This window comes from Onychomys torridus, chromosome 4 (assembly GCF_903995425.1).
Source record: "Onychomys torridus chromosome 4, mOncTor1.1, whole genome shotgun sequence".
In the NCBI taxonomy this organism is placed as follows: Eukaryota; Metazoa; Chordata; class Mammalia; order Rodentia; family Cricetidae; genus Onychomys; species Onychomys torridus.
Window position 1 is genome coordinate 43,159,090 of NC_050446.1, and position 26,957 is coordinate 43,186,046.

General features: G+C 36.4%; 1 protein-coding gene across 2 annotated transcripts in view; it reads right to left on the minus strand.

Annotated features, from left to right (window-relative positions):
- LOC118581481 (sodium channel protein type 1 subunit alpha) overlaps positions 1-26,957 on the minus strand; it is a 140,989-nt gene that overhangs the window by 49,881 nt on the left and 64,151 nt on the right. For both annotated transcript variants that reach the window (XM_036183638.1, XM_036183637.1), the window contains exons 3-11: positions 22,700-22,818; positions 20,351-20,440; positions 18,363-18,491; positions 16,560-16,651; positions 15,734-16,003; positions 4,760-4,823; positions 4,171-4,312; positions 3,416-3,622; positions 337-621 (exon numbers count right to left, since the gene is read on the minus strand). In XM_036183638.1, coding sequence (XP_036039531.1) covers positions 337-621; positions 3,416-3,622; positions 4,171-4,312; positions 4,760-4,823; positions 15,734-16,003; positions 16,560-16,651; positions 18,363-18,491; positions 20,351-20,440; positions 22,700-22,818 — 1,398 coding nt within the window. The remainder of the gene's footprint in view (positions 1-336; positions 622-3,415; positions 3,623-4,170; positions 4,313-4,759; positions 4,824-15,733; positions 16,004-16,559; positions 16,652-18,362; positions 18,492-20,350; positions 20,441-22,699; positions 22,819-26,957) is intronic.

Below are 26,957 nucleotides of genomic sequence, written 5' to 3' on the forward strand. Positions count from 1 at the left end.
AATTAGCCAAAGGCACATTTCTGAGTAGCTAACTCCAGGTCTACATTTTGTGGATGTTTTCAGAAGATCTGAGGACTGGAAGATTAAATGTCATTAATTACAAACAATCACCAGAAGGCACTTTCAACATGAAAATCCAGTTCTCCTGAATTAGAACTCTCTGTTATTTCAAAAGCATCTAAGAACATATTTGCATATGTGTAGAGGGGAGTAAAGCTTTCACATAACTATATGGAGAAAAAGCAGTTTTAAGCATAATTCAGCAATAGTCAATTCAGTTGATGAAAACGCCTATGTCTGTTTCAATTCTTCATCAGAGAACTCAGCAGTGCATACCTGGTGTGGGGAAGAGTACCTCTTTTCATAGGTCAGTCTGTTCCCTTCTATGGAGAAGCGAAATCCTTTCCTTCTGACGCTGTCTTCAGACTCAGACTTGTGGAATTCATCCTCATCTTTCTCTTCCCCGCCAGACTGCTCTTTCTGTTTTCTTTTCTTCCGCCGATTCCGTCTTTCCTTAGCACTCTTCGAACTCAACTTGGAGGCTTCTGAAGAGCTATCTGAGAGCCTACCTGCTGCACTGGGCTCTCTGGAATGTTCTGATGCAGTTGCAGCTGCTGCCTGCTATATAGGGGAAAAATTGTTTTAGTGTGGCACAAGAAAAGACTGCTTAAGAGCTTTGTTCAAGTTGCTCAAGTTTTGTCACCATTGACAAAACACTAGCTAACTGAGGAAAATATCATCTAGAAGATGTTTTCTGGGTGTGAAGGGAATTTTTTCTTTCTTTTAACTAACAATGACTTTCAGAAATAATCTACTTTCCCTCATGGTAACATTTATTAAGTCTGCATTGTGCTACATTGATCACATGCTCATAAAGATTCATTGGACATTTAAAAAAATCCCATAGGACTCAATCTATTCTAGTAATTAGTATTTAATGGCCATTATCTTCATTTTTCTGAAAAACAAACTGGAACATAGAAGAAGAACTGAAGAGTTACTCAAGATCCTATCCAAAGTTGGAAATGTGATAGCGAGCTCAGGTCTTCTCTAGTTTCTGAAAGTGTTCAATAACTTCCATATCTCTACTACAATTATCAGTTGAAGTTATGAAAGGTATCCCAACCTCTTTCTCACTCTTCCATAATACTATTGTCCACAAGAAGGAGAGGGGAGTCGATAACTTTCCACTACGCAACAGAAGATGGTCGATTCTCCAAAAGCCGCCCCAACCACCTTCATCTCAGCAGTGGCTCTACCTAGTTGTAAGAGTATGGGAGAAGAACAATGCTGTGTGGTCACAGCTTGTTTGGTTACGAAGCTGCACTTTTTAGGCATTGTTATTCCCATAATATCCTCAATACAGAACTGTGATAAATGAATTAACATGCCTGAAGGAACTCTTTCTATATGATCAAGATGGTCCTGAATAAAGTTTGATATGAATAAAATTTTATTTTATTAGTTGTAACACTATTGCTAAATGGTCTTATTAATAAAAAACCCAGAGCCAGATATTGGGGTAAAAGCTGAAAGATCAGAGTGGCAGAGCAGCAAGCCACAAGTCTTATTCCTATGAAATCCTCTGCCAAAAAAAGAGCGAGCTCCATTCTCCACCCTGCCATATCACGTCCTCTTTCTGCCCAGCTCTATCACTTCCTGTTTGCTTGTACAAACCTCCAGACCTCTATGGTTAACTCATGGCTAGCTCATCCTTCTGCTTTTTAAGCAAGCTTTATTTTGTTAGAGCACAAATAAAATACCATCACATTTTCCCCTTTTTTTGGTCTAAAATAAAAAAGTTTATAACTAATAAAAGAAAAATAATATACAATGAATACAATAACTATAAACAACATACAAAGGCAATAAATACATCAATAATGTGTAATCCATTTGCATTTGACAAATTCAGAGAAAATACTCCTATTCTATCTTCGTGAATCTAAAGGATTGTATCTAATTCACCTTCTATCCTAATTTGCATTACCAACAAAACTATCTTTTGAACTTAAATACTTTATACTTCTTTAGTGAGTTTCTTTTCTGAATTTCTTAAAAAGGAAAACTATAATTATTAGTATCTAATCTTCAATTCCCTCAGAGACCTCAGAAGGAAATGATATTAACTGAGTAAACAGGAAATGCAAACAAGCAACTTCCAAAAAGGAGATATTATATAGATATGATAGAATAAAAGGGTAGATTATTGAATCTACTTTCAAAGAGCAACAACTTGTTTAAAATGTTTTATATTGCTATGGATTTTAGTTTATTGATACAAATTTAAAGTTAATTTTGTTATACTATATATATTTCTACTCTTGTTTACAGTATTATGTTTATGCAGCTCATTTAAAATTATAATGTATAATTAAGAAATACAGATTAATAGTTAATCATCTATGATAATCAAACTTATAGCCATATTAAGTTTTCTAGGTATACAGTTATATTTCAATTAGGTAGGTAAGCTTCAAACACTTCAAAGACCTATAGAATATGGCATTTAAAATGTTTTTAAAACAGGCTTTTCTGGACAATGAGACATGCCTGCTCCTGATAGCATCAATTTACTTCAAAGAAGATGATGAGCATTGAAGAAACTCCATATGGGCTTTACTTTCCCTATGGTAAATGTTACTTTCCTTATGGCAAAATAGTTTCTTCCACTTGGGGAAGAAACTATTCTTGCCTGGACTACTTGAAAAAAATGTATCGACTGGACATGCAGGAACCATGGAAAAATGACCACTGAATTTTGCCAAAACAAGATAAGATGGTCCTTCAGTTTCCTGCTTCACAGAGGAGACTGAAAGATATTCTACAGGATACAGAAGTGACTAAAAAACTCTAGGCTGAAGGTGGATGCTCCAACATTACAGAGGAATTTTGGGTGACTATCTGGGCCACCAGTTGTCCCTGTCATTCTAGATTTTTGGAGGTTGCTTACATTGCATTTCCTGTTTACTTTGGTAATATTATATCCTTCTGGAGTCTTTGTTGTAGTTGAAGACTAGTTACAATTATAATTTTCCTTATTTGTGATAAAAGATAAATTAGATATGAACTTTAGACTCCCAAATATGGGATAGATAGAATATTTTCTTTAATTTTGCCAAATACAAATAAACTAGATATTATAACAATAATTCCTGCTTGATAACTTGGTCTATTATATTTAATTTTACTCTGTTAAAGTTAAAACCTTCTCTTTTGATTAGATAGAAAAGGGAAAGTGTTGTGGGATGTCTTTCTGTATGCTGTGAATATGTGTTGCTCTGATTGGCTGATAAATAAAGCTACATTGGCCCATGGCAGGGCAGCTTAGAGGCAGGTGAGAAATTCAAGCAGATATATGGGGAGACGCAAATGTCCATGTTGTGGAACAAGACCCATTTGAACTGCTGAGTACCTGTGCAGCCTCCTGCTGCTTTTTAAGTTGCTCCAACATCTGCTGAAACTCTGCCTCTTTCTGTTCAGCCTCCTCCAAGGTGGCCTGATTCTGTTCTTCATAGGCCATGGCTACCACAGCCAGGATCAAGTTTATCAGGTAGAATGAGCCCAGGAAAATCACCAGCACAAAAAATATCATGTAGGTTTTCCCAGCAGCACGCAATGTCTAGAAACAAGAATAACAGAATTACTTTCATAATTATTTCAGTACCTGGTGACTGTGTGTCTGACAGAACTCTGACAAAATTAACAATTGTGTCCCTTCACTATTTCTTTAACCTCTATCTCTGTTCTTCTTTGACTCATATGGTCATAATCATTGTAAGGGATTCTTGGATTCATTAAGACTAAAACAGTTGATGGAAAACAATGGGCACCTCCACCAAAAAGCTGAGCCCTTTCATGGAAGAGAACAAAAGAAAGAGATAATACTTGAGGAGGAGACAGGGCTGAAGGGAGATTTGTCTTTTGTTCAGAAGAAATTGTGTCTAAGGAGAACGAGAAATATCATTTGAGACATGGAGAAACAGAACAGAATCACTCTTCTTGGCTTTACTCCATTCAACATGTATTGTAATCAACAGGATAGGGAAGCCCACATCTCTGATCTTGAGTTACACTTTCTCTACTATATCATGCTCTGGTTTGCATTTCATGACTCAGTTTGTATTCTTACATGCTTCTATTTACATGCAGTAAGTATCAGATTCTCACCAGTTGGTAAAGATTTTCCCAGAAGTCCTGAGTCATTAGTCGAAACAGGGACAAAAACGCCCAGCTGAAGGTATCAAAGCTTGTGTAACCATAATTTGGGTTTCTACCAGCTTTTACACACATATATCCTTCTGGACATTGGCTGCAAATGGGGAAAAAGAAAGTATGACAAGACATTCTGCTGTCTTTTTATTCTGGTAAAAGCCAATACTTACAAAATGATCTAGTCACTACTTAAAGGACACAAGGGTGTGGAATCCAACTCCCTGATACATTTTCCATCTTTGACTTCATAGTATATACTAGCTGCTAGGTGTTGCTGTTGCTAAGAAACCCTTCTTCCTCACTGCAGAATCATAGCTTGATACTAATGCCAGGGAAGTAGCGTTACAGATCAAAGTATTGCTTCTTGCTTTACAGAAGAAATCTTAACATTTAGAATATGTCCTTTTTTATTTATACTATAATAACTAAAAATTAGTATGCATAAAGTTAGTTGCTGTTATCAGTGAATTTCTACAGAAAGAGATGCACATACATATGGGAGCAAACCACACATACTCACATCTCACATAAATGATCGGCTTACCCTGCATCAGAGCTATTTCCACACAGTAGTGCATCTAAAACCCCCTCCAGGAAGTAATGATATTCTGTTTGAAAAAAAGAAAGTCACATGACACACACTTGTACTGTGGAAAACACTAAAAGACTAGGGAAGTCTGGTCTTACTTTTAGTTTCTTCAAGTGATTTTAAGCATAATGCATTATTCACTTAAACACAGGAGTTTTTCCCTTTCTCCCTTCAAATCTTACTATTATATTAAGGGTATTGATACTCAATGGTACAAGGTTTTCTTCATTGTTAATGTAAAACAACCATAGGTACTCATGGGACAGTTATGGGAATGTTTCAGTATTTTCTACTTTCATGAAATAAATAAATGTCACCAGAAGAAGGATATTAGAATGATAGGCATCTCAAAATTACTACATATATCAAAATAAAAAGATGATATATTTTCCTGGTTTTCTTCCATATATAATATCATTAGTATTCTTAAAATTAATCACAATTTACATTTATCAGATTCTAGAATATATGTCAGTAGCTTATAGTGAAGATCCATAAACTCGATCAACTATATGAATATTGAAATGAAATGAAATATCTTAGAAATGAATGAAAACAAATGCTATTTTTTTACAAATGAAAATTTTAGAAAAACAATTAGAATAGGTGAGCATCACATCATATCACTGTTTGTCAGTTTTAATAAGTCCTTCCTTCCTTTCAGTAGCTACTTGAGAAACCATGTCTGCAAGTCTTTCCTCAACCATTCATTTCCTTCCTATCAAAGACTGACCATAAAGAAATTCCCTCACCATGTATCAGGTAGCATGTACACACACATGATATTCTGAGTACACTCACTATGATTGTCCCCACTCATTCAAAGTATTATCAGTTCTAGAAATAAAGCCACACTTATTATTCCCTATTGCTAGCACTGGACTTTGTAGCCTTTCAATGAAGTTTACTGAATGGATAGAAAGTGATGACAGAAATGCAGAACAAATTGAATTAAATAATCATTATTGGACTAAATAAATATTGTTGGATTTTTATAAGGAAATATACTTCCCAAATGTTAATTTTCCAGAGAAATTAATTCCATATGATATTATAAAGGATACAGGGATAACAAGGGAAAGCATCATTTATATTTCCAAATGTCCTTACCATTTTAAACATGGAAGGAAGAATATGGCATAGGGTTTTTAGGTTTTAAAAACTTTTGGAATCAGACCATTTTATTACCCACATCTCTGATGGAAAGCCCTCTATCCCATCAGAGGCCAGGTCAGCATCCTGAACCTCAGAGGCCAAACCAGCATCCTGAACCTCAGAGACCAGGCCAACTCCCTTAATACTAGGCTGAAGCCAGACCAGATGAACCCAAAAGGACTGCCAGCCAGATCAGTGACCACGCACATAGCCAGACCTCTAGCACTAAACTCAGGCAGCAAACCCCTGCTGGACTAGAGGCCATCCAGGCCACCAGAAGTCCAGGCCCCAATGCAGATGGCAGAATGCCAGAGAGGAAACAGAAACCCAGGCGGAAAACACCTGTCCAACAAAAATAAATCCAGAAATTGGCACCTAGACCTATAATAACTCCAAATCTAGATGACTAAACATTAAGTGTAAGAACAAAATCAACAACAGCCAATATAATATGTCATTGCTAGAGCCTAGTCATCCCACTACTGCTATCCCAAATATTCCAACACAGCTGATGCATAAGAAAACAACCTTAAAATCAACTTTACAATGATGATGATGATGAAGGTATTTAAAGAGGAAATGAATAAATCCCTTAAACAAATCCAGGAAAAGACAATAAAAATTGGAGGAAATCAATAAATTCCTCAAAAAATGTCAAGGAAACTAAGAAAAAGACAACAAACAGTTGAGAGAAACCAGTAAAATTGTTCAAGAACTTAAACTGGAAATAGAAGCCATAAAAAACAAACTGAGGGAATTCTGGAAATGGAAAATCTAGGTCAGTGAACAGGAACTACAGATGTAAGCATTACCAACAGAATATAAGAGAAGGAAGAGAGAGTCTCAGGTGTTTGAAGATATGACAGAAGAAATAGATCCATCAATAAAAGAAAACATTAAATCTAAAAAATTCCTCATTCAAAACATCTAGGAAATCTGGGACACTATGAAAAGAGCAAGCCTGAGAATAATAGAAATAGAAGTAGGAGAAGATTATCAACTCAAAGGCCAAGAAAATATTTTTAACAAAACCATAGAAGAAAAATTTCCTAACCTAAAGAAGGACATGACTATAAAGATATAAGAAGCCTACAGAGCACCAGATAGATAGGACCATAGATGAAAGAACCCTCACCATATAATGATGAAAAAACTTAACACAAAGAACAAAGAAATAATATTAAAAGCTTCAGGAGAAAAAAGGCCAAATAACATACAGAGGCAGAACTTTTAGAATTACACTTGATTTCTCGTTGGAGACCCTAAAAGTTAGAAGGGCTTGAACAGATGTGCTGCGGACTCTAAGAGACCAAAGCTGCCAGCACAGACTACTAGAGCCAGTGAGACTTTCTATCACCATATATGGAGAAAACAAGATATTTTATGATAAAGTCAAATTTAAATAATATATATCCACAAATCCAGCCACACAGAAGGTACTAGAAGGAAAATTCCATCCCAAGGAGGTTCACTATGCCCATGAAAACACAGACAATAAGTAATCTTTCACCAGCATAATGCAAAGAAGTAACACACACACACACACACACTGCCACCATCAACAACTACAACAAAATAATATAGGCATCAATAATCATTGGTTATTGATATCTCTCAATATCAATGGACTCAATTCCATAATTAAAAAAAAAAGACACAGATAAAGAGAATGGATGTGAAAACAAGATCCATCCTTCTTTTGCATACAAGAAAATGCCTCAACATCAAAGATAGACATTACCTCTGATTAAATGGTTGGAAAAAGACTTTCAAGTCAAATGGCTCCAGGAAGCAAACTGGTTTAGCTACTCTAATATCTAACAAAATAGACTTCAAGGCAAAATTAATCAAAAGAGATTAAGAAGCACACTTCAGACTCATCAAAGGATACATCCACCAAGATGACGTCTCAGTTCTCAATATCTATGTTCCAAACACAAGGGAACCCACATTTGTAAAGGAAACACTACTAAATCTTCCTGCTTCACAGGGAAAACTGCCAGACATTCTACAGGACACTAAGAAAAGTGACCAAGAGACTCTAGCCCTGTGGGCTGAAGACAGTTGCCCCAACTTTACAAAGGAACATGAGGTGGCTGTCTAGACTGCCAGCTGTCTCTGTCTACCCTACAAGACTCCCGAAAGTTGCTTGCATCCTTCTCCTGGTTCTCAGGCAATATTATATCCTTCTGAGATCTTTGATGTGGTTGAAGACTAGATAGTCATAATTTCCTCAGTTATGATAAAAGATAAGTTAGATATAAAACCTTAGACTCACAAATATAAGATAGATAGTATATCTTCTTTAATATTATAACTGTAATTCTTGCTTGATAATTGTTTTGTTATCTGAAATTTTACTATATAAAAGTTAAAACCTTGCTTTTTGAAAAAAAGAAAAGGGGAAGTGCTGTGGGATGTTCTGTATGTCAAATGTATTGCTCTGATTGGTTAAAATAAATAAGGTACTGATTGGCCAGCAGCCAGGCAGGAAGGATAGGGTAGGCAGGACAAGGAGAAGGAGAATTGTGGGAAGCAGAAGGCTGGAGGGAGACACTGCCAGGCACCACCATGACAAGCAACATGTAGAGACACCAGTAAGCCACAAACCACGTGGCCAAGTATAGATTAATAGAAATGGGTTAATTTAAGATAGAAGAAGTAGATAACAAGAAGCCTGCCACGGCCATACAGTTTGTAAACAATGTAAGTTTCTGTGTGTTTACTTGGTTGGGTCTGAGTGTCTATGGGCCTGGCGGGTAAGAGAGATTTGTCCTGACTGTGGGCCAGGCAGGAAAACTCCAACTACAAAAGCTTAAATCACACATTGACTCTTATGCACTGATATTGGGAGATTTCAATACCCAACTCTCACCAAGGAAAGACCATATAGACAAAAACTAAACAGAGAACTACTGGAGCTTACAGAAATTATGACCCAAATGGACCTAACATATCTACAGAGCATTTCATTCAAACACAAAAGAATACAGTTTCTTCATAGCATCTCATGAAGCATTCTCCAATATTGACCACTACTTGGTTACAAAGCAAGTCTTAACAAATACAAGAAAATTGAAATACCCCCCTACATCCTATCAGACCACCATGAATTAAAGTTGGATTTCAACAATAACAGAATACCTACAAACTCATGGAAACTGAACAACTCTCTACTGAATTACCACTATGTCAAGGAAAAAATGAAGAAGGAAATGAAAGACTTCATAGAATTTATTGAAAATGAATGCACAACATACCCAAACTTAAAGAACACAATGAAAGCAGTGCTAAGGTTCATAGCATTAAATGCCTTCATAAAGAATTTGGAGAGAGCTCATACTAGCAACTTAACAGCACACCTGAAAACTCTAGAACAAAAGAAACAAACTTAGGAGGAGTAGATGGCAGCAAATAATCAAACTCACAGCTGAAAATAAAATAAAAACAATGAAATAGAAAACAATAGAAATAATCAGTGAAACAAAGAGCTTATTCTTTGAGAAAGTCAACAAAATAGACAAACCCTTATCCAAACTAACTAAAAGACAGAGAGAGAATATCCAAATTAACAAAGTCAGAAACAAAAAGGGGGACATAATAATAGACACTGAGGAAGTCCAGAGAATCATAATGGTCATACTTCAAAAACCTGTACTCTACCAAACTGGAAAATCTTAAAGAAGTGAACAAATTTCTCTCTTCTTCATTTTTTTATTAAGAAATTTTTTATTCATGCAACATACCAACCACAGATCCCTCACTCATCCCTCCTCCCACTCCCCTCCCTCAGCCTTTCCTTTCAGCCCACCTTACATCCCCTCCTCCAAAAAGGTATGACCTTCTATGGGGAGTCTTGATAGATACCAATTACCAAAATTAAATCAAGATCAGAAAAATAATTTAAGTAGACCTATAAAGAAATAGAAGCAGTCATTAAAAATCCCCCCACACACAACAACAGCAAAAAGCCCAGGACCAGATAGTTTAACTCAGCAATCTGCCAGACTTTCAAAGAAGGGCTGATACCAATACTCCTCAAATTGCTCTACAAAATAGAAACAGAAGGAACACTGCCAAATTCTCTTTATGAGACCACAGTCACCTTGATACCAAAACCACACAAAGACTCAACAAAGAAAGAGAATTACAGACCAATTTCCCTCATGAACATTGATGCAAAAATACTCAACAAATACTGGCAAACTGAATTTAAAAAACACATAAAAAAGCCTCTACTACAATCAAGCAGGCTTCATCCCAGAGATGCAGGGATGGTTCAACATATGAAAGTCCATCAATGTAACCCATCATATAAACAAACTGAAAGGAAATAAACACATGATCATCTCATTAGATCCTGGAAAAGCCTTGGGCAAAAGCCAACACTTCTTCATGAGAAAAGTCTTGGAGAGATCAGGGATAAAAGGGACGCACCTAAACATAATAAAGACAACATACAGCAAGATAATAGCCAACATTAAATTAAATGGAGAAAAATTCAAAGCAATTCCACTAAAACCAAGAAAAAGACAAGGCTGTTACTTTCTCCATATAAGTTCTAGCTAGAGCAATAAGTCAACTAGAAAAGATCAAGGGGATACAAATTGGAAAGGAAGACGTATCACTAACTGTAGATGATACAATAGTATACATAAGCAACCCCAAAAATTCTTCTAGGGAACTCCTACAACTGATAAACACCTTTAGTGAAGGGCTGGATACAAGATTAAAACAAAAACAAAACCATCAAACAAAAACACCAGAAACAAAACAGTAGCCCTCTGTACAATGATAAACTGGCTGAGAAAGAAATCAGGGAAACACCATCCTTCATAGTAGCCACAAATGATATAAAGTATCTTGGTGTAACTCTAACCAAACATGGGAAAGACCTATTTATCAAGAACTTAACATCTTTGAAGAAAGAAATTGGAGAAGATGTCAGAAAATAGAAGGATCTCCCATGCTCATGGATCCGTCAGATTAACATAGTAAAATGCCCATTTTACCAAAAGCAATTTACAGATCAACACAATCCCCATCAAAATCCCAACATAATTCTTTACCAACCTTGAAAGAACAATACTCAGCTTTATGTGGAAAAACAAAAGAAAAAAAAAACCTAGAAATGCTAAAATAATCCTGTACAATAAAAGAACTTCCAGCGGTATCACCATCCTTGATTCCAAGCTCTAAGAGTTATAGTAATAAAAACTGCATGGTATTGATATAAAACAGACATGTGGGATCAATGGAATGGAAATGAATTGAAGATCCAGACATAAATCCACGCACTTATGGACACCTCATTTTTGACAAAGAAGCCAAAATTATACAATTGAAAAAAGAAAGCATCTTCAACAAATGGTGCTGGTACAACTGGATGTTAACATGTAGAAGAATGCAAATAGAACTATATCTATCATCCTGCACAAAACTCAAGTTCAAGTGGATCAAATACCCCAACGTAAATCCAGATATACTGAACTTGATAGAAGATAAAGTGGGAATTAGCCTTGAATGCACTGGCACAGGAGACAACTTCCTGCATAGAACAAAAGTAGCGCTGACACTAAGATCGACCCACAGTTAATAAATGGAATCTCATGAAACTAAAAAGTTTCTGTAAGCTAAGGACACTGTCAAGAGGACAAAATGGCAGTCTAGAGAATGTGAAAAGATCTTCCCTAACTCCATATATGACAGAGGGCTGACTTCCAAAATACATAAAGAACACAAGAAACTAGACATGAACAAATCAAATAATCCAATTTAAAAATGGGGTACAAATATAATCATAGAATTCTTGACAGAGGAATCTCAAATGGCTGAGAAGCATGTAAAGAAATCAACATCCTTATCCATCAGGAAAATGGAAATCATAATGACTTTGAGATTCTATCTTACACCTGACAGAATGACTGGGATCTAAAACAAAAGTGACAGCTCATGCTGGAGAGGATGGAGAGGAAGTGGAACACTACTCTGTTGCTGGTGGGAGTGCAAACTTGTACTGCCACTTTGGAAACCAATAGGATGGTTTTTCAGAAAACTGGGAATTGATTTACCTTGAGACTAAGCTATACCACTATTGGGCATATACCAAAGGATGCTCCATCAAACCACAAGGATAGTTGCTCAACTATGTTCATAGCAACTTTACTCCTATTAACCAGAACCTAGAAACAAACTAGATGTCCCTCAACTGAAGAATGGACAAAGAAAACATAGTACATTTACACAATGACACAATGGAGTACTACCAAGGTGTTTAAAACAATGACATCATGAAATTTGCAGGCAAATGGATGGAATTAGGGAAAAAAATCATTCTGAGTAAGGTAACCCACTCCCACAAAGACAATCATGGTATGTATTCACTTGTAAGTGTATATTGGCTGTAAAGTAAAGGATAACCATGCTACAATCGACAGACTCAGAGAGGCTAGGTAACAAGGAGGGATCAAGGGGGATGCCTGGATCTTCTTGGGAAGAAAAATAGAAGGGATGCCTGGATCTTCCTGGGAAGAGAAATAGAAGAGATTTTTGTAGGTGGACTGGGGATGGGTGGAGATGGAAACATGAGGGAGTAGGTGGGAGACCAGTGGAGGGGAGAGTACTGAATTAGAGGCCTGGATATGTGAGCATTTCAGGGTGAGGTAGAAACCTGATATGTGAAAATTCCCAGAAATCTAAAAGGATGACCCCAGCTAAGATTCCAAACAATAGGGGACATGTAGCCTGAACTGGCCATCTCTTGTTATCAGGCAAGATTTCCAGGGAAGGGATTAGGACACCAACCCAGTCCCACAACTTTTGACCTACAATCTGTCCTGCCTATGAGATGTACTGGAGTAAGGGTGGTGCAGAGATTGTGGGAGTGGCCAATCAATGACTGTTCCATCCACAGACCCATGCCACAAAAGTGAGCCCACCTCTGACACAGACTGAAGCACAAGGAAGCAGAAGCTGGATGACCCAGAGACCCAGGATAGAACCAAACAGGACTGGAGAAAAAAATGGGTCAACGTCATGATACCTAATGATATTCTGCTGAACTCATAGGTTGGTGACTACCCCAATTGTCATCAGAGAGGCTTCATCCAGCAACTGGTGGAAAGAGATACAAAGGCCCACAGCCAAAGATTAGGCAGAGCTCAGGGAATCATGCCGAAGAGAGGGAGGAGGGATTGGAGGAGCCAGAGGGGTCAAGGACAGCGCAAGAAAACCCATAGAATCAACTAACCTGGGCTCATAGGAGCTTACAGAGACTGAACCAACAACCAGGGAGCCTGCATGGGACTGACCTAGGCCCTTGGCACATAGGTTACAGCTGTATAATTTGGTTTTCTGGTGGGACTCCTACCAGTGGGAATAGGAGCTGTCTCTGGCTCTGTTGCTTGCTTTGGGGACCCTATTTCTCACATTGGGTTGCCTTGCCCAGTCTTAATACAAGGGTAGGTACTTAGCTTCCTGTAACTTGATGTGCCATGTTTTGTTGATAGCCATCAGAGGCCTGCTCTTTTCTGAGCAGAATAGAGGAGGAGAAGATTGAGATAGGCAGAGGGGAGGTGGGGGGAGGGACTGAGAGAAAAAGAGAGGGGGAAACTGCAGTTGGGATGTAAAATAACTAAATAAATTTAAATTAAAAAAACTTTTGGAATAAAAGAGAAATGATTATGATAATTTCAGAATATACTTTTTGATTCCCATGTTTATAAATTAAATATTGTCTCTTATTTTGTGAGTTGACATGTTTGAATGGATGTACATGTGTACATGGGTAGACACGCACATATAGAGCTGCTGGTCAATGCTCTTTTTCTTCAGTTGATCTCTTGTTTTTGTGATAGGGTCTCTCACTAATAATCCTGAAGCTCCCTAACTTACTAGACTGGCTGACTAGTAGGATCTGCAAAGTCACCTGTCTTTGTCTCTATCTCCAGTGCTGGGGCTACCCACATAACATTTATGTAGGTTATGGTGATCCAAACTCAGATTCTCACATATGAGAGGCAAGCAGTTACTGACTAAGCTGTCTTCCAAGTCCAAAAGAAAATTTAACCTAAAGAAAATATAACTTACCTGTCAAAATATTTAATTTATTTTTCTTTCATTGTCAAAGATGAATCACTTTATTATATTTATATTTGCTTTAAAATTATCTCTTTTCAACAAGCATAATATTATTAGAGGTGATAATCAGACTTTAGAGTTGAAAATAAGCTTTTGTTTATTTCTTTAGAATATAAAAAATAATGTTTAATACGTTTTCAGGAGAGAGAATAAACCCTAAGGGATGTTTTCCTAGTCAGTGTCTGATCTTAGACAAAAGTTGGACAAACTACAGCTTTCAGGGCACTGGTAAAAGTGAGGACTTAGGGACATTGTGTGACATGTTTAAGGCACATTTGTTCCCTGCTCTGACATCGTTTATAAGGCATCGCTCCTGAAACACTGACATTTATTTGCAGACCATTTGCTGGCATGCAACTGAACATCACAGAGAACATACCAAACCAAGGCGTTTTTCAGACCCAATTACAATGGGACTTTGCTCTTTCCTTACACTATCGCTACTGCAAGAACTATTAAGTAGCTTTAAGAACAATCTCAGCAGCTTTCTAGGACACTGAGGTTTTTTCTTTATTCTAGAACATTATTCATTACCCTGAAGTACTAACAAAATGGTGAGATTCAAGCATATGAAGAGCTTGGGTTTAAACATCCAGTATTTTTCGACATATTTCCATTCTAGATGAATCGTGTTCTAACTTTCACTGCTTTTGAAGTACTGCTATAGACAAATATTAAAATTAAGGAAAGCGGCAGAAGATTGTGCTTATTTCATTGTCACTTTAAAAAGAGAAAGACTAAAAAGGAAAAGAAATGAGTCACTTACTTTTCCACTCTTTCATAATTGATTCTTTCAGTGATCAGTGATTTCATCTAAATTCTTTAAACTAAGACAAGCTAATTGCTATAACTTCATTGATTATTCTGGCTTTTCAATTGATGTCTTTAGTGTTAAACTAATTTTATTGTTTTCTTTTTGATGATATTGCTTTTCAAATCTAATATTATTACTTGTGGTTCTCATTTCATTTCCCTACAATAACAATGGAGTCTAGTCTACAAAAAATATTTCATCATGTATTAAGCCATGTGTTGTCACCAATATTCCCCTGTATCCTTGCACAGTCCAGGCCACCACAGTAATTTTTAGTGGCCATACTTAGCAAAGGGTTTTCACAAACTATATTTCCTTTTGCTGTTACAGTTGTCCTTTGAGGAATGTACACTGATGCAGTATCCTAGGAAAATTCTCCCTAACTGAATTCATTAGCATCCTACATGACGATACAATAGAAAATAGTATTAAACAGTAAGAATTAGAATAGTTATAAAATTAGACATTATATGTGTGCAAACCATGGAGAAGCAGCTTAACATAATTCTTCTTATTATTAAGAAAGATACAAATGGCCTATTATTTAAAGTTCATGGAAAGGGCTGGGGGTGTGGCTCAGTAGTACAGTACCAGCTCAACTTGTGCAAAGTATGGGTTAGATCATTAGCGCTCTTGTCAAAGCAAACAAACAATATCCAGGAGAAAAATGCCAAACAATGACATAGGTTTAAATATTTTAAGAAGTTTCATCAGATAATTTTCTAAGTGATTATAACTTCCTTGTGTTCATCTTTTACTAGTCCATGAATAGATAGAAGGCAAACACTGAAAGAATAAGTACACAGAATGGTAATTCTTACTTGAGTCTTGAATATATGATTTCCAGTCAAACTCAAACACGGTTTCATTTACAAGTGTGCCGTTATCATCTCTAGTCACATTCCTCTCTATGCTGTGTTCCTCAAGGGAGGCATTGGTGGGAGGCCACTGTACACATTTATTCCTCAGGTTGCCCATGAAGAGCTGCAACCCGATTAGAGCAAAGACACTCAGACAGAACACAGTGAGGATCATGACATCAGACAACTTTTTCACAGACTGGATCAGGGCCCCTACAATGGTCTTCAGGCCTGAAAGAGAGAAGCTTATTACTACGAAGCCCTAAACATCTGAAGTAATAAATAAATCCTTCACACAATTCTCTTGAAACAAATGAGTCATTGTATAAGTCCCAAAATGCTGCCCATGGCAGGTAAATTTTTGATATAAAAATAATTTAGAGTATTATTTCATTTTAAAACAATTCTTCCATGCTGGTGTAGGTTTATTCTTTATCATCATATAATTTGTCTTTTGTTAGAAAAGAATAAGACTGTTTTACACAGGTATCATTAGGTATAATGAATAAAAATTAATACATATAATAGGAAATAAATTCTTCATAACATTGACATTACAAAATACATTTTAAAGTAGAAGCTACTTGGAATGCATATTAGAGTGTCTACCCATTAAATACAAAAGCTGATAAAACCTGTAGGGACAATAAGAGGAATATTATGTGAAGCACTCTGTCTTATGATTCTTTGGGTTTCTGTAATGATGAATGTCAAGCAAGGAGGCCCAATTGAAAAAGTCCTAGAGTTAACTCAGTGAATAACCTATACTCTTATACATAGCACTCACCTGGAATGACTGAAATAGTTTTCAATGCTCGAAGAACTCTGAATGTTCTCAATGCTGAGACATTGCCCAGGTCCACAAACTCTGTCACATATCTGTAGTGGGGAGTTCACACACAAACACAGTAACAGGATGCAAAGAGAGATTTGTAGGTACAATTACCTTATGCTTTATACTAATCACGTCTTACCTAGAACTGATAAAAATAGTTTTTAGATTCAGTGCTCTAAGTGTGTGAAAAGCTGAAAATTACCCAGGTTTACAAACTGTTACTTACCTGTAGAGTTAAATCAAAATTGAAGATTTGAAGGAACTTAATGTTTAACTGGCACTTTTATAAAGATCTTGTGCTGATTTTAAATGATAGTAGTGCAAGTTGAAAATTAAAGTTTAGAATTCATCACTGTAGCCTTATTATCACAATAAATACCATTAACTAAATGTAAATTACATAAAATATACATCCTTGATGCCATTTGGGAAGCAGGATAATCAAAATTGTATGTGATTTGGGAAAATTAATTAAAGAGTAAACAAGCCATGGGCTATGGTTTCAGTTAGAAAAGAAATAATATGTAAAATCATTCAACAGAAATTTAGCTATTGTAATAGGTTATCTATTGTCCTGTTGTTCAAGACAGCATTTCCTAACATAATGTTTGAATAGAAATTAGATAAATTAATAATAGCATCTTATGTGGCCCAGTGCTGCTCTTTCATTATTTTTATTTTATTTTTAAGAAACAGAAGTCCCAAAAACCATTCTGAAAATTGTGGTTGAAAGGCACGGGGAAGGATTGTATATCCTGATCCAATATAAAGTTATAAAATTAAGACCAGTCAGCCAGTATTTACATTTCTGAGTAGATCAGTACCATTTCTCCTCTTATCTACCCCTTAAGACCTGCTGATGCCCAGAAAGTCAGCTTCCAAAGATGGGGTAAGTGGTGTTAGTTCACTGTCCTCCATACCTACTTTCACTTACTCCTGTTACTTTCAGCTTCTCTTTTTAGAGGCAGTTCACCACTTGCAAAAGAGAGAAGACAGAAAACAGGAAATGAGCATAGAACTAGTGTAAACTGAAAGGTTTCTGTTGAGTAAAAATAAAGAAGGTCATAAAGAGAGAGATGAAAGGAAGAATAAGAAATGAGTCCAAAGGGAAACAGAGGTAGGGTATATCTGCTTATAATCCTTAGAGATCAATTGCCTCATAAAATAACAATTTAGCAAGTTTATAGTGCACTGAATTTCTTTTTGTTCTGTGATCTTATTTTCAGCATATTTTGATGCATGACTACTTGCTTTCTATTATTCCACAAAGCTAACAAAAGAAACTATGGAAGGAGTGTGCACAGCATGAATAAGAAGGATCAGTGCAAATGAGCAGAGCCAATACATGTTGTGCTGCTGTGAGTTCTAAAAACCATACTCCAAGTCAGATGAAAATAATTTTTTTTTTGAGCTGAGGATTAAACCCAGGGCCTTGTGCTTGCTAGGCAAGTGCTCTACCACTGAGCTAAATCCCCAACCCAGATGAAAATAATTTACACTTCTGTCTTATGGGGGTGTTTGTGTGAGAAGACCGGCATATATGAAATTTTCAGATAGACCATCATTGATACTAAAATTGTTGTTTCAACTACTCCACATGGAACAGTGGAGTGGTCTTACTCTTTTCAGGTAAACAGTAAAACATAGAGTTTCATTGCCTAAACCATTTCAGCATGGTTTACCATGTTTAAACATCTGAACTTGGACAGAAAAACCAAACTATATTCTCTCAAGTTTACCCAAAAAGGCACTTACGCAAATGTAATGACAGTGAAGTCAAGCCAGTTCCATGGGTCACGAAGGAAAGTAAAATCTTCTAAACAGAAACCCCTTGCAATAATTTTTATTAGTGACTCAAAAGTATATATTCCTGTGAAGGTGTATCTAGAAAAAAGTAGTCAACAAGAGTTAAGGACATTGTAGTTTTCACTCAGAGTATATCAGTTTCCTAATATTCTTTTCTAAAAAGAAAACTAAGCCACTTGATTTTTAGTTCCACAGAAATAAAATAGCACATTAATTTAAACTTGACTTCTCTGATGGTTAGTTTTAAAAGTCAATTTGACAAAACCTACAGGGAAGAGAGTCTCAACGTGTGCTTGGCTAGCTCCGGCTGGCTTGTGGGCACATTAACTGCCTTAACCAATGTAGGAAGCCCCACCTTGAAATCAGGCAGCACAATTCCTTGATTTGGGGCTCAGGACTGTAGAAGAGTAGGGGAGACTAGCTGAGAACTAAGCATGCCCATGTTTGTTCTGTCTCTGGTCTTGCCTGTAAATGTGATGCCACCAGCTACGTCAAGTTCCTGCTTCAACTTTCTTGAAATAACAGTGAAATCTAGAGTTGTGAGTAAAAGAAACAATCTTTCCCTTAAGTTGATTTGTCATGTTATTGTATCGTAGCAACAGAAATGGAACTCGAATAAATACCTACTGCCAAAGGGTCATTATTTAAGCTACTGTTCAAGCAGTGTGAGGAATACATGCCACGAACAGTCAGTCTAGCACTTTCTGAAATGGCTTGGCATCAACAGAAGCAGAGTCTCCTGAAAGTTAGCAGGTAAGGCCACAGGTTGGAATAGACAATCAATGATACACAGAAGCATAATTTGATTCTCCTTTAGAAGGAAAATAATCTCAATCTCAAATTTTTTTAAAAGATTTGTTTTATTTAGTTGGTTGTATGTGTTTGTGTCTTTCATGTTAACTTAAATACTTTCTGAATCCATCCTATACATGGCTTATTGTTTTTTTGTTTTTGTTTTTTCAGAATCTGTCCATTTTCTCATGGGTTTCCCTCTAGAAGCATTGAAAGAAGGGGCTTTGGGAATATTGTGTATATGTTAGAGTGAGCAGCCAGAGAGTCATACGGGTCAGAACCTGGGCAGTGTGAGCAGGTAAAATAGCTGGGACTGGAACAGACATTGCTCAAGTTATCACAAACTGTGCCTCTCTTCTCCAGTGGTACCCCCAGCATGGTGAGATGGTCAATATTGTTAGTAATGCTTCCAGCTTTTGAAAATGCTGCTGGAACTATCAGTTGTCTGTTAAACCTTCAATCAACTGAATTTCCAAGTTTTATAATCCTGAAATTTTAGTCAAGTTCTTGATGATTACATGTGAAATAGTTACAAATCTGGATGAAATATGAATGCCTCATGCTAACAAGACTCAATGTTGTTTTTAATGTAGCATTTACAGCTTAACCTTTTTGATTCTTAACTAACCAAATTAATGTGGAGTTTGTATGGTATGAAAGCCTAGCATGTATCTTGTTTATCTTTCTGCAATTATTTTCATTGAATTTTTTCAAATACTAGATCCTAAAAGAAAATCATTGAATATTCTCTTAGACTTCTGTTAGCTTCTAACTACGATGTTAGGTGCAGTGGTTTATAACTTTAATCCCAGCACTCAGGAGGCAAAGGCAGGTGGATCTCTCTGAGTTCCAGGCCAGCTTGGACTACAGAGTAAGTTCCAGGACTACCAGGGATACATAGAGAAAACCTGTCTTGAAAAACAAAACAAAACAAAACTACCAACTACAAGGTAAAGGGAAAACCTAGATCTAACACTATTAAGCCTACAACTCAGAGAGTGTTGTCGTATTGTATAATTGTATATATAAATGGCTTTATCATGTACACTCTTCAATTTTATTTAAAGGGTACATTGAAACATTGTTTCAAAAATTTCACATGCATGTACATGAATAAATATTTTAAAATATATAATTGAACTTACTCTACATTCTTTGTCCAGTCAGGAGGGTTACTCATTGTCATAAACACACAATTGGTCAAAATAGTGCACATAATTAACATGCTGAATAATGTAAGTTAGTGTTAAGGAACATACAAAAGAAAGTTCATGTACTATATTTAAAAAACAGTAACACTGAAAAACCCAAATCTCAGTGCAACATGACTCATGGATAAGCATGTGCCTGTGTATTATCTAATCCCCTTAAATTTCACTTTCTTCATTGATTAAATATGCATAATAGTGTGACCTCCACAGTTCCAGATTAAATGAGAGTATGGGCAGATGTAAGAATACAAGCTATAATTGCAGCTGTTTTTAAATCAGTATGATTACCTCCCACAGAACTTGGGTGGGGGTTCTATTTCTGTTATATGGATTTACAACATCTTGAGCAGAAAGCATTAATTTGAACCAATTTACACATTTAGAATAGTAAATTGTTGAGGAAGGTGTATTTCTGTAACACTGGAATTTCTTCTGTAAAAGAATTTATGAACGAATATGCCTTATGGTCAAAGCAGAGTATGGTGCAAAGTTCTGGGTTGCTGTGTTTTGAATGAGTTTATGCAAGTACAATAGTGTTGGAGAAGATGAAAAGGGGGCACTCTTGAAGGTCAAGGCTCATCATCACTTGAATGCAGTTGAAATCCTACACAGCAACATGCTCTTGAGCCAGTCACTTGTCCTCTATGTATATTCACCTCCCTATGTCCCCACCTACATTCATACATGGCTGTTAACCATGGACAAACTTTGTTGTTTGGTTGTGTAGATTAAAAAAGTTAATACATGGGAAATGCTTGCACACAATGCCTTAGAGAAGCATATATGCACTGAATGATAGGTTGAATGAAGAAAATGTTATAAAATTGTAGCTATGAAAGTGGCCTTAAAAACATTTCAGAAATCACAGAAACAATGTCTAAGCTCTAGACAACACAGTTGGTTGATACTGGATCCTAACATACAGGTTTTCTGCTAGAAGATCAGGTGCTTTTTCTACTACAGATGATTGGCCAAATGGAACATTACCATCAGGTGTAAAAAAGGTTTTCATCAAATGTCCACATGATGGCACTAGAAATACAAACTAAGATAGAAAAGCTTTTAAGTGTTAAAACAGTGACCATAGAAATTTTTTATGTATTAAATCCTTTGTTTTCAGTAATAGCCTATTGATAGCAGTAAGGAATTACTTGTAAATACGACTCAAAAAGAGAATGACATCTACTTTTTTTAAATTGTTTTTGTGACTATTATTAATTTGCTTTCTGTTATTTTCTTCTTCCTTTTGTTAGTATAATGCTGTTATTTATTATTTTTTGTTTTTTATTTATTTACTTAGTTACTTTTTTATATTATTGGGGAACAAATCAAACCCATGGCTCTGATCAATTCCTTAGATTTTAGAATGTAATATTTTTAATCTTGCTAGTATGGCCTTATAAAACTTACAATAGCATTTTATATTAATTATGATGCAGATCATCAAAAGAAATTAAGTCTAAATGATTTTTCACTAATCAATACCCACATTGGAATTTAGTTGCAGAAACCTTTGAACCCCAGTGGGCACCACAGAGCCCAGCCCCCTCCAACCTCTTAGAGCAGTTTCAGCTTTTTCGCGAACATTTCCGTCTTTACCACACAGACAGTTTTGCACTGTGGAGTCGTGTTCAGTGGCTTAAATCTGATATGCACCCAATACTTCTGTACTGCACATAAACCATTAGAAAGCTTGAAAAATTAGCTGACCCTGGAGTCTCTTGAGATTCTTACAATGGCATATATCAAATCTGTGATTAACCTGTAGCTTATTTTGAAAGTAGATTTTTTTTTGTTATATAATTTCACTGAAAATTCTATGCGACTCTGTATAGATAGTAACAATAAATGTGATTATCTTGTACCAAACTTAGGGAATTCAATACACATGTGACAACTTGTATCAATTGTCAACCTGACTTAATCCAGAATCATCCAGGAGGCAGGCCTTATTACATGCCTCTGGGGAATTATTCTGACTGCTTTGTTAATTCAGATGAGAAGACCCATCTACAGTGGCTGGCACCATTCCCTGGCTAGAATCCTGGAGTGTAGAACAAGGTTTAGGGCTGGAGGTGTGCCTCAGTGCATATCTGAGGCCCTGGGTTCAATTCTTATCACCACAAAATAGAAAAAAAAAAAGATTTGTGTGACCAAGCAAAGATGCTAGTGGATATGATAAAAGCTATGGAGTGCATGCATATTTTAATTCAATTATAATACATATAGCTATAAAACACAATTTATACAAATAGTTAACATAAATTGCTTTCAAAAGGATATGAGTGTACCAAAATCTTAATAGCTATTTTCCTAAGAGGGTTGAAGGGAGTGAGGATGTACAGGGCGGAGGTGGCACTGAACCGGAAGATGGCCTTCCCTTTATTCAATACTATAAAGGTCTGTAAGACAGGAACAAACACAGAAGCATAAACTCTACTTTGTACTTTGTACATCAATAATTCCAGTTTGTACATCCAGGACAGTCGCGGTGGATGTGCACGATGAACATCAGCTCTCTTTGCATCATTTATGTTAGAGGGGAAACCTATGATGGCTCTTACCTTCCAGCACACACTTACCTGAGTTTGCATACCAGCTAGGAGAATGTCCTCATTTTCTGAGTATTTTTACTTTAAGTGTCTTAGTTAAGCCAAGGTTTGACATGGGGACATATTTCATTATTCATTCTAAAATTCATAGGAATTCCTTTTCATAATGTTTTGTTTGCCTAGGTCAGATATCTGGAAAATTAATCCTGTAGAATGCAAAATCATTCAACAGAACTGCGTGTTTTAAAAATAAATATTCCTTCACTATCTGTGCTTATAAAATAAACATTATCACTCCACTGGTAATAGGAAACAAAAGCAGCTGCCATCGAGCACACTTGGGTTAGATGGATATCATCCAGGCATTGATTTCTGGAGGCCAAGCTCCCTGGAGAGTATCCTGTTGACCAGGAGTGCTAAATTCTGTATTGGGATTTCTGAGTTAGCTGACACATTGAATTCTAATCCCAATTGACTCCCAAATGCATGGAAGAAAAGCTCAAAGACTCCAGAGAACTCAGGACTCATAATTATGAACAGAGTCCATCCCAGAAGCTGGACTCACTACACAGCAAGGATCAGTGTGCAGAGAAAAGAAAAAAGAAAAAAAAAAAATGACTCACCATGCAATGGAGCACCATGGAACACTCTGACACAGTTCTTTAAGGCATTGATCGATATTCAGACTGTGCAGAAGTAGGAGGGCAAAGCCGACTTCTCTGTGAATACCATACTAAAGAGAAGTAATTCTAAGGAATATAGGAAACTGAATTAAGGCCTCCTGCATGCTAAGCAAGTGCTTTACCACAGGGCTATATTCCTAGCTCAGCGTATGTGTGTGTGTGTGTGTGTGTGTGTGTGTGTGTGTGTGTGTGTGTGTGTGTGATGTGTATGTGTCTTGAATCTCTAACTCAGAGTCTTATACAAGTAATTCAACACTTAATAATGACACCAGCACAGTTTTTTTTTTTACATATTTGTGCATCAATTCCTTAAAACTAACTTCTAACATTTACACGTATATCTACATAGACCTCCATTATGATTAGCATGCTCTATAACATGCTCTTTGTTTCTGATTAAGAATTTTTGATAGACTTCTTCTCCACATTTAAACTTCAGGTCACTAATAGATTTTTCATTTTGATTTCAATATCTTCAAGTGAAGCAATCCTCAAATGCCGTGTCGCTGTTTGAAAACAGCACTTCCTATCCAGTATATAGGGAGAAATGCCCTAAATGTGCCATGAAAATATACCCTAACTAGTGCAGGTCTGTTAGTCTTTTCTGTGCTGTGACAAAAAACTCAACTACTGAGAGTAAAACCTATATTTAGAAAATTGCAAGGCAATTTGGTAGGCAATTTTATGTCTGTTAAACACAGTAATAAAATAATACAAGAGAGTAGGTTGTACTATCCCATATCATTCCAGTTCTTTGGCAACTAATGCCACTGTATTTCACAGATAAGCAAAGCAACGGAGACCCCCATCCCCAGGGTGGGGAAATGCTGTGCTAAGCCTGCTCTTTGACCACATGCCCACTCATTTCCATTGCCAAGGGTTGTAACAATAACACCAGCATTGCTGAACCATTTTAATGGTTTTTCCCATATTAATGCTATACTCTTTTTCTCAGGTTGAAACATATGTTCAAATACTAGCTTCATATATGTCCCTCTGAAGTGTTTATGGGTTTACTTTCAATAGCCTTACAATAATAAAAAGAGTATCCAAGCTTAGCTGGTACCCTATTATATGTGGAACTGTAATCATTATCAGGCCAGTAAATTTGATTTAGAACTTAAGGTTACTTTTTACAACTATTCTGCTGTTTATTTCTTTACAGGTCTGTATCTGCTCTCCTCATAATTTTGCCATAGTTGAGAAGTCAGTTTGCAACTGCAAAGACACTCAGAAGAATGTTTCTCTAAACCATGGTATTCAAGGTACAGCATGGTGGTGTGGAGAATCCAAAGGGATCAATATTCACTTACAATGAAGAATTAGCTCCAAAGCTGCCAACCATCTGGATATCTTTGCCTTCTCTATTTACACATACAACATATTTACATGTACAAATTTTCCCTTTCAGGGAAAAATCCTAATCTACTGAAGATAACAGTACACTGTTAGCTGAAGAAACAAATACTATTTGAGTTTAAGCCAACAAATATTTATGCAGTATTCAAATGCATAACATTTTTGGCTTCTTAGAAGAATGTGTTAGGTGATGATATAGTATAATATCTCATCGCCCTTGTCATCTACTTAGGGTCAACATAGCTCCTGAAGATAATTTTAATTACACTAAGTGACTTCAACCCCAAAGAAAACTTGAGACTTGGAGGCAGAGGAGAAAAGACAACACCAGCTCCTAGTCTGAAATGATTCTTCACACTCATGGCTGATAGAAGGTTCACTTGAGTGGCCCCAGTGTCAAGTACCAAGAGTGTGTCTTTTAGTACAAGCTAGCTACATTTGGGTCTATTCCTGAAACCTATCCCTCAGTTCATTTACTGTAAGGGAAAAACAAGGGCTTTAACATCGTCACTGCAATGGAATTGACTTACAGGCAATTTGTGAGAACATTTTAATACGGGAATAATTTTCTTCCTGAGAACAAGTTTTTAAACAAGGAAGGCACTGTGGATAAATTCAGATCTAACCACGATGTATAAAAACATCATTTATAGGTGTATTTGTGGAAATGAAGCATTCATAACCACCTTGGGACTGTTCTGGTCAGTCAAGTATCTTTTTGTGTATATTCACTAAAGTTAAATAATATTTTTGCTGTGTTTATACAACAAATAATTGAGTAGTATGTTTATGACAGACACTTGAAAAGCAGCATGGGCCTAATTTAGGTTCAACTGTTGATTCCAATTGAAAATCTGACTCTTTAGTGCTATATTTGTAAAGCTTTGTGCTGATTCCTAAAAAGAAAACACATGTATAAAAGTCCTGGCCCTTAGTTGTTTACAGATAAGGGAATGCTCAGCTACCAACAGTAGCACAAATGAACATAGAAAGATGGAGGTGTAGATAACCTAGCACTATCCAATACAAATATATTGTAAAATAGAAACCTGAACTCTAAACAAAGATTTCAGATTCTCTAAGTACTATAGGAAAAGCAATTGAAGAGTGTGAAACGCACCTTAGTGGTGTTTCCTTTAACCCAATGTAACTGAAATACTGACATTGGGGGATAAAATGATATCAAAATCATTGAAGTATTTTGTGTGACTTTTTCATACTATCTCCAGTCCTCTAAATCTAGTCTTACTGTGTTTTAAGTACTCACAGCCACCCTGGGTGATATCTACTGAGCCAAACAGATTTTACCTAACCTCAACTACTCATTGGCCAACCAAGTCACACTTGTCAGCAACCTTGCCAAGAAAACATCATTTCTGGTGTTAAAGAAAACACAAGGTGGTTTGATGGAAGACTGATAAGCATCCCTGGTAATGAACAGTTTAAGGATCCAGGGGAAAAAATACAGCAGATTTGCCTCAAGTTAAGAAGACAGATTCCAGAATTGGGTCTATTATTACAAAGCTGTCTTCGTTCTTTCTACCTGTGAAATTCTGGACCCCACTTTTCTATGACTAAGTCACTTCACTTATGGAAATACCTGTACTGGGCAAAATCACAAGATTTCAATTCATGGCATCAGAATTGGGTCTGTAGCATTCCATGCATTTAAAAAAAATCACCAAGATGATTCTACAATGGCAGGGTGATGCCCCTGTCTTACTGATTAGTGACTAATCACCAGTAATTCCCCAGTTTTCAATGATTATGTGGAATATATCAGTTAGATCCATTTATTTGTCACAATCTGATCATCTCTCTCATATCCGCACTTATAGAAAGTGACTTGTTGCTATGGTTATTGTCAAGGAGGAAACTTGAGTTTGATAAGTGGTGTATTTGTGGTTTTGTTTTCTGAATACGTAGCCATTAGTTGAACCTTTATTT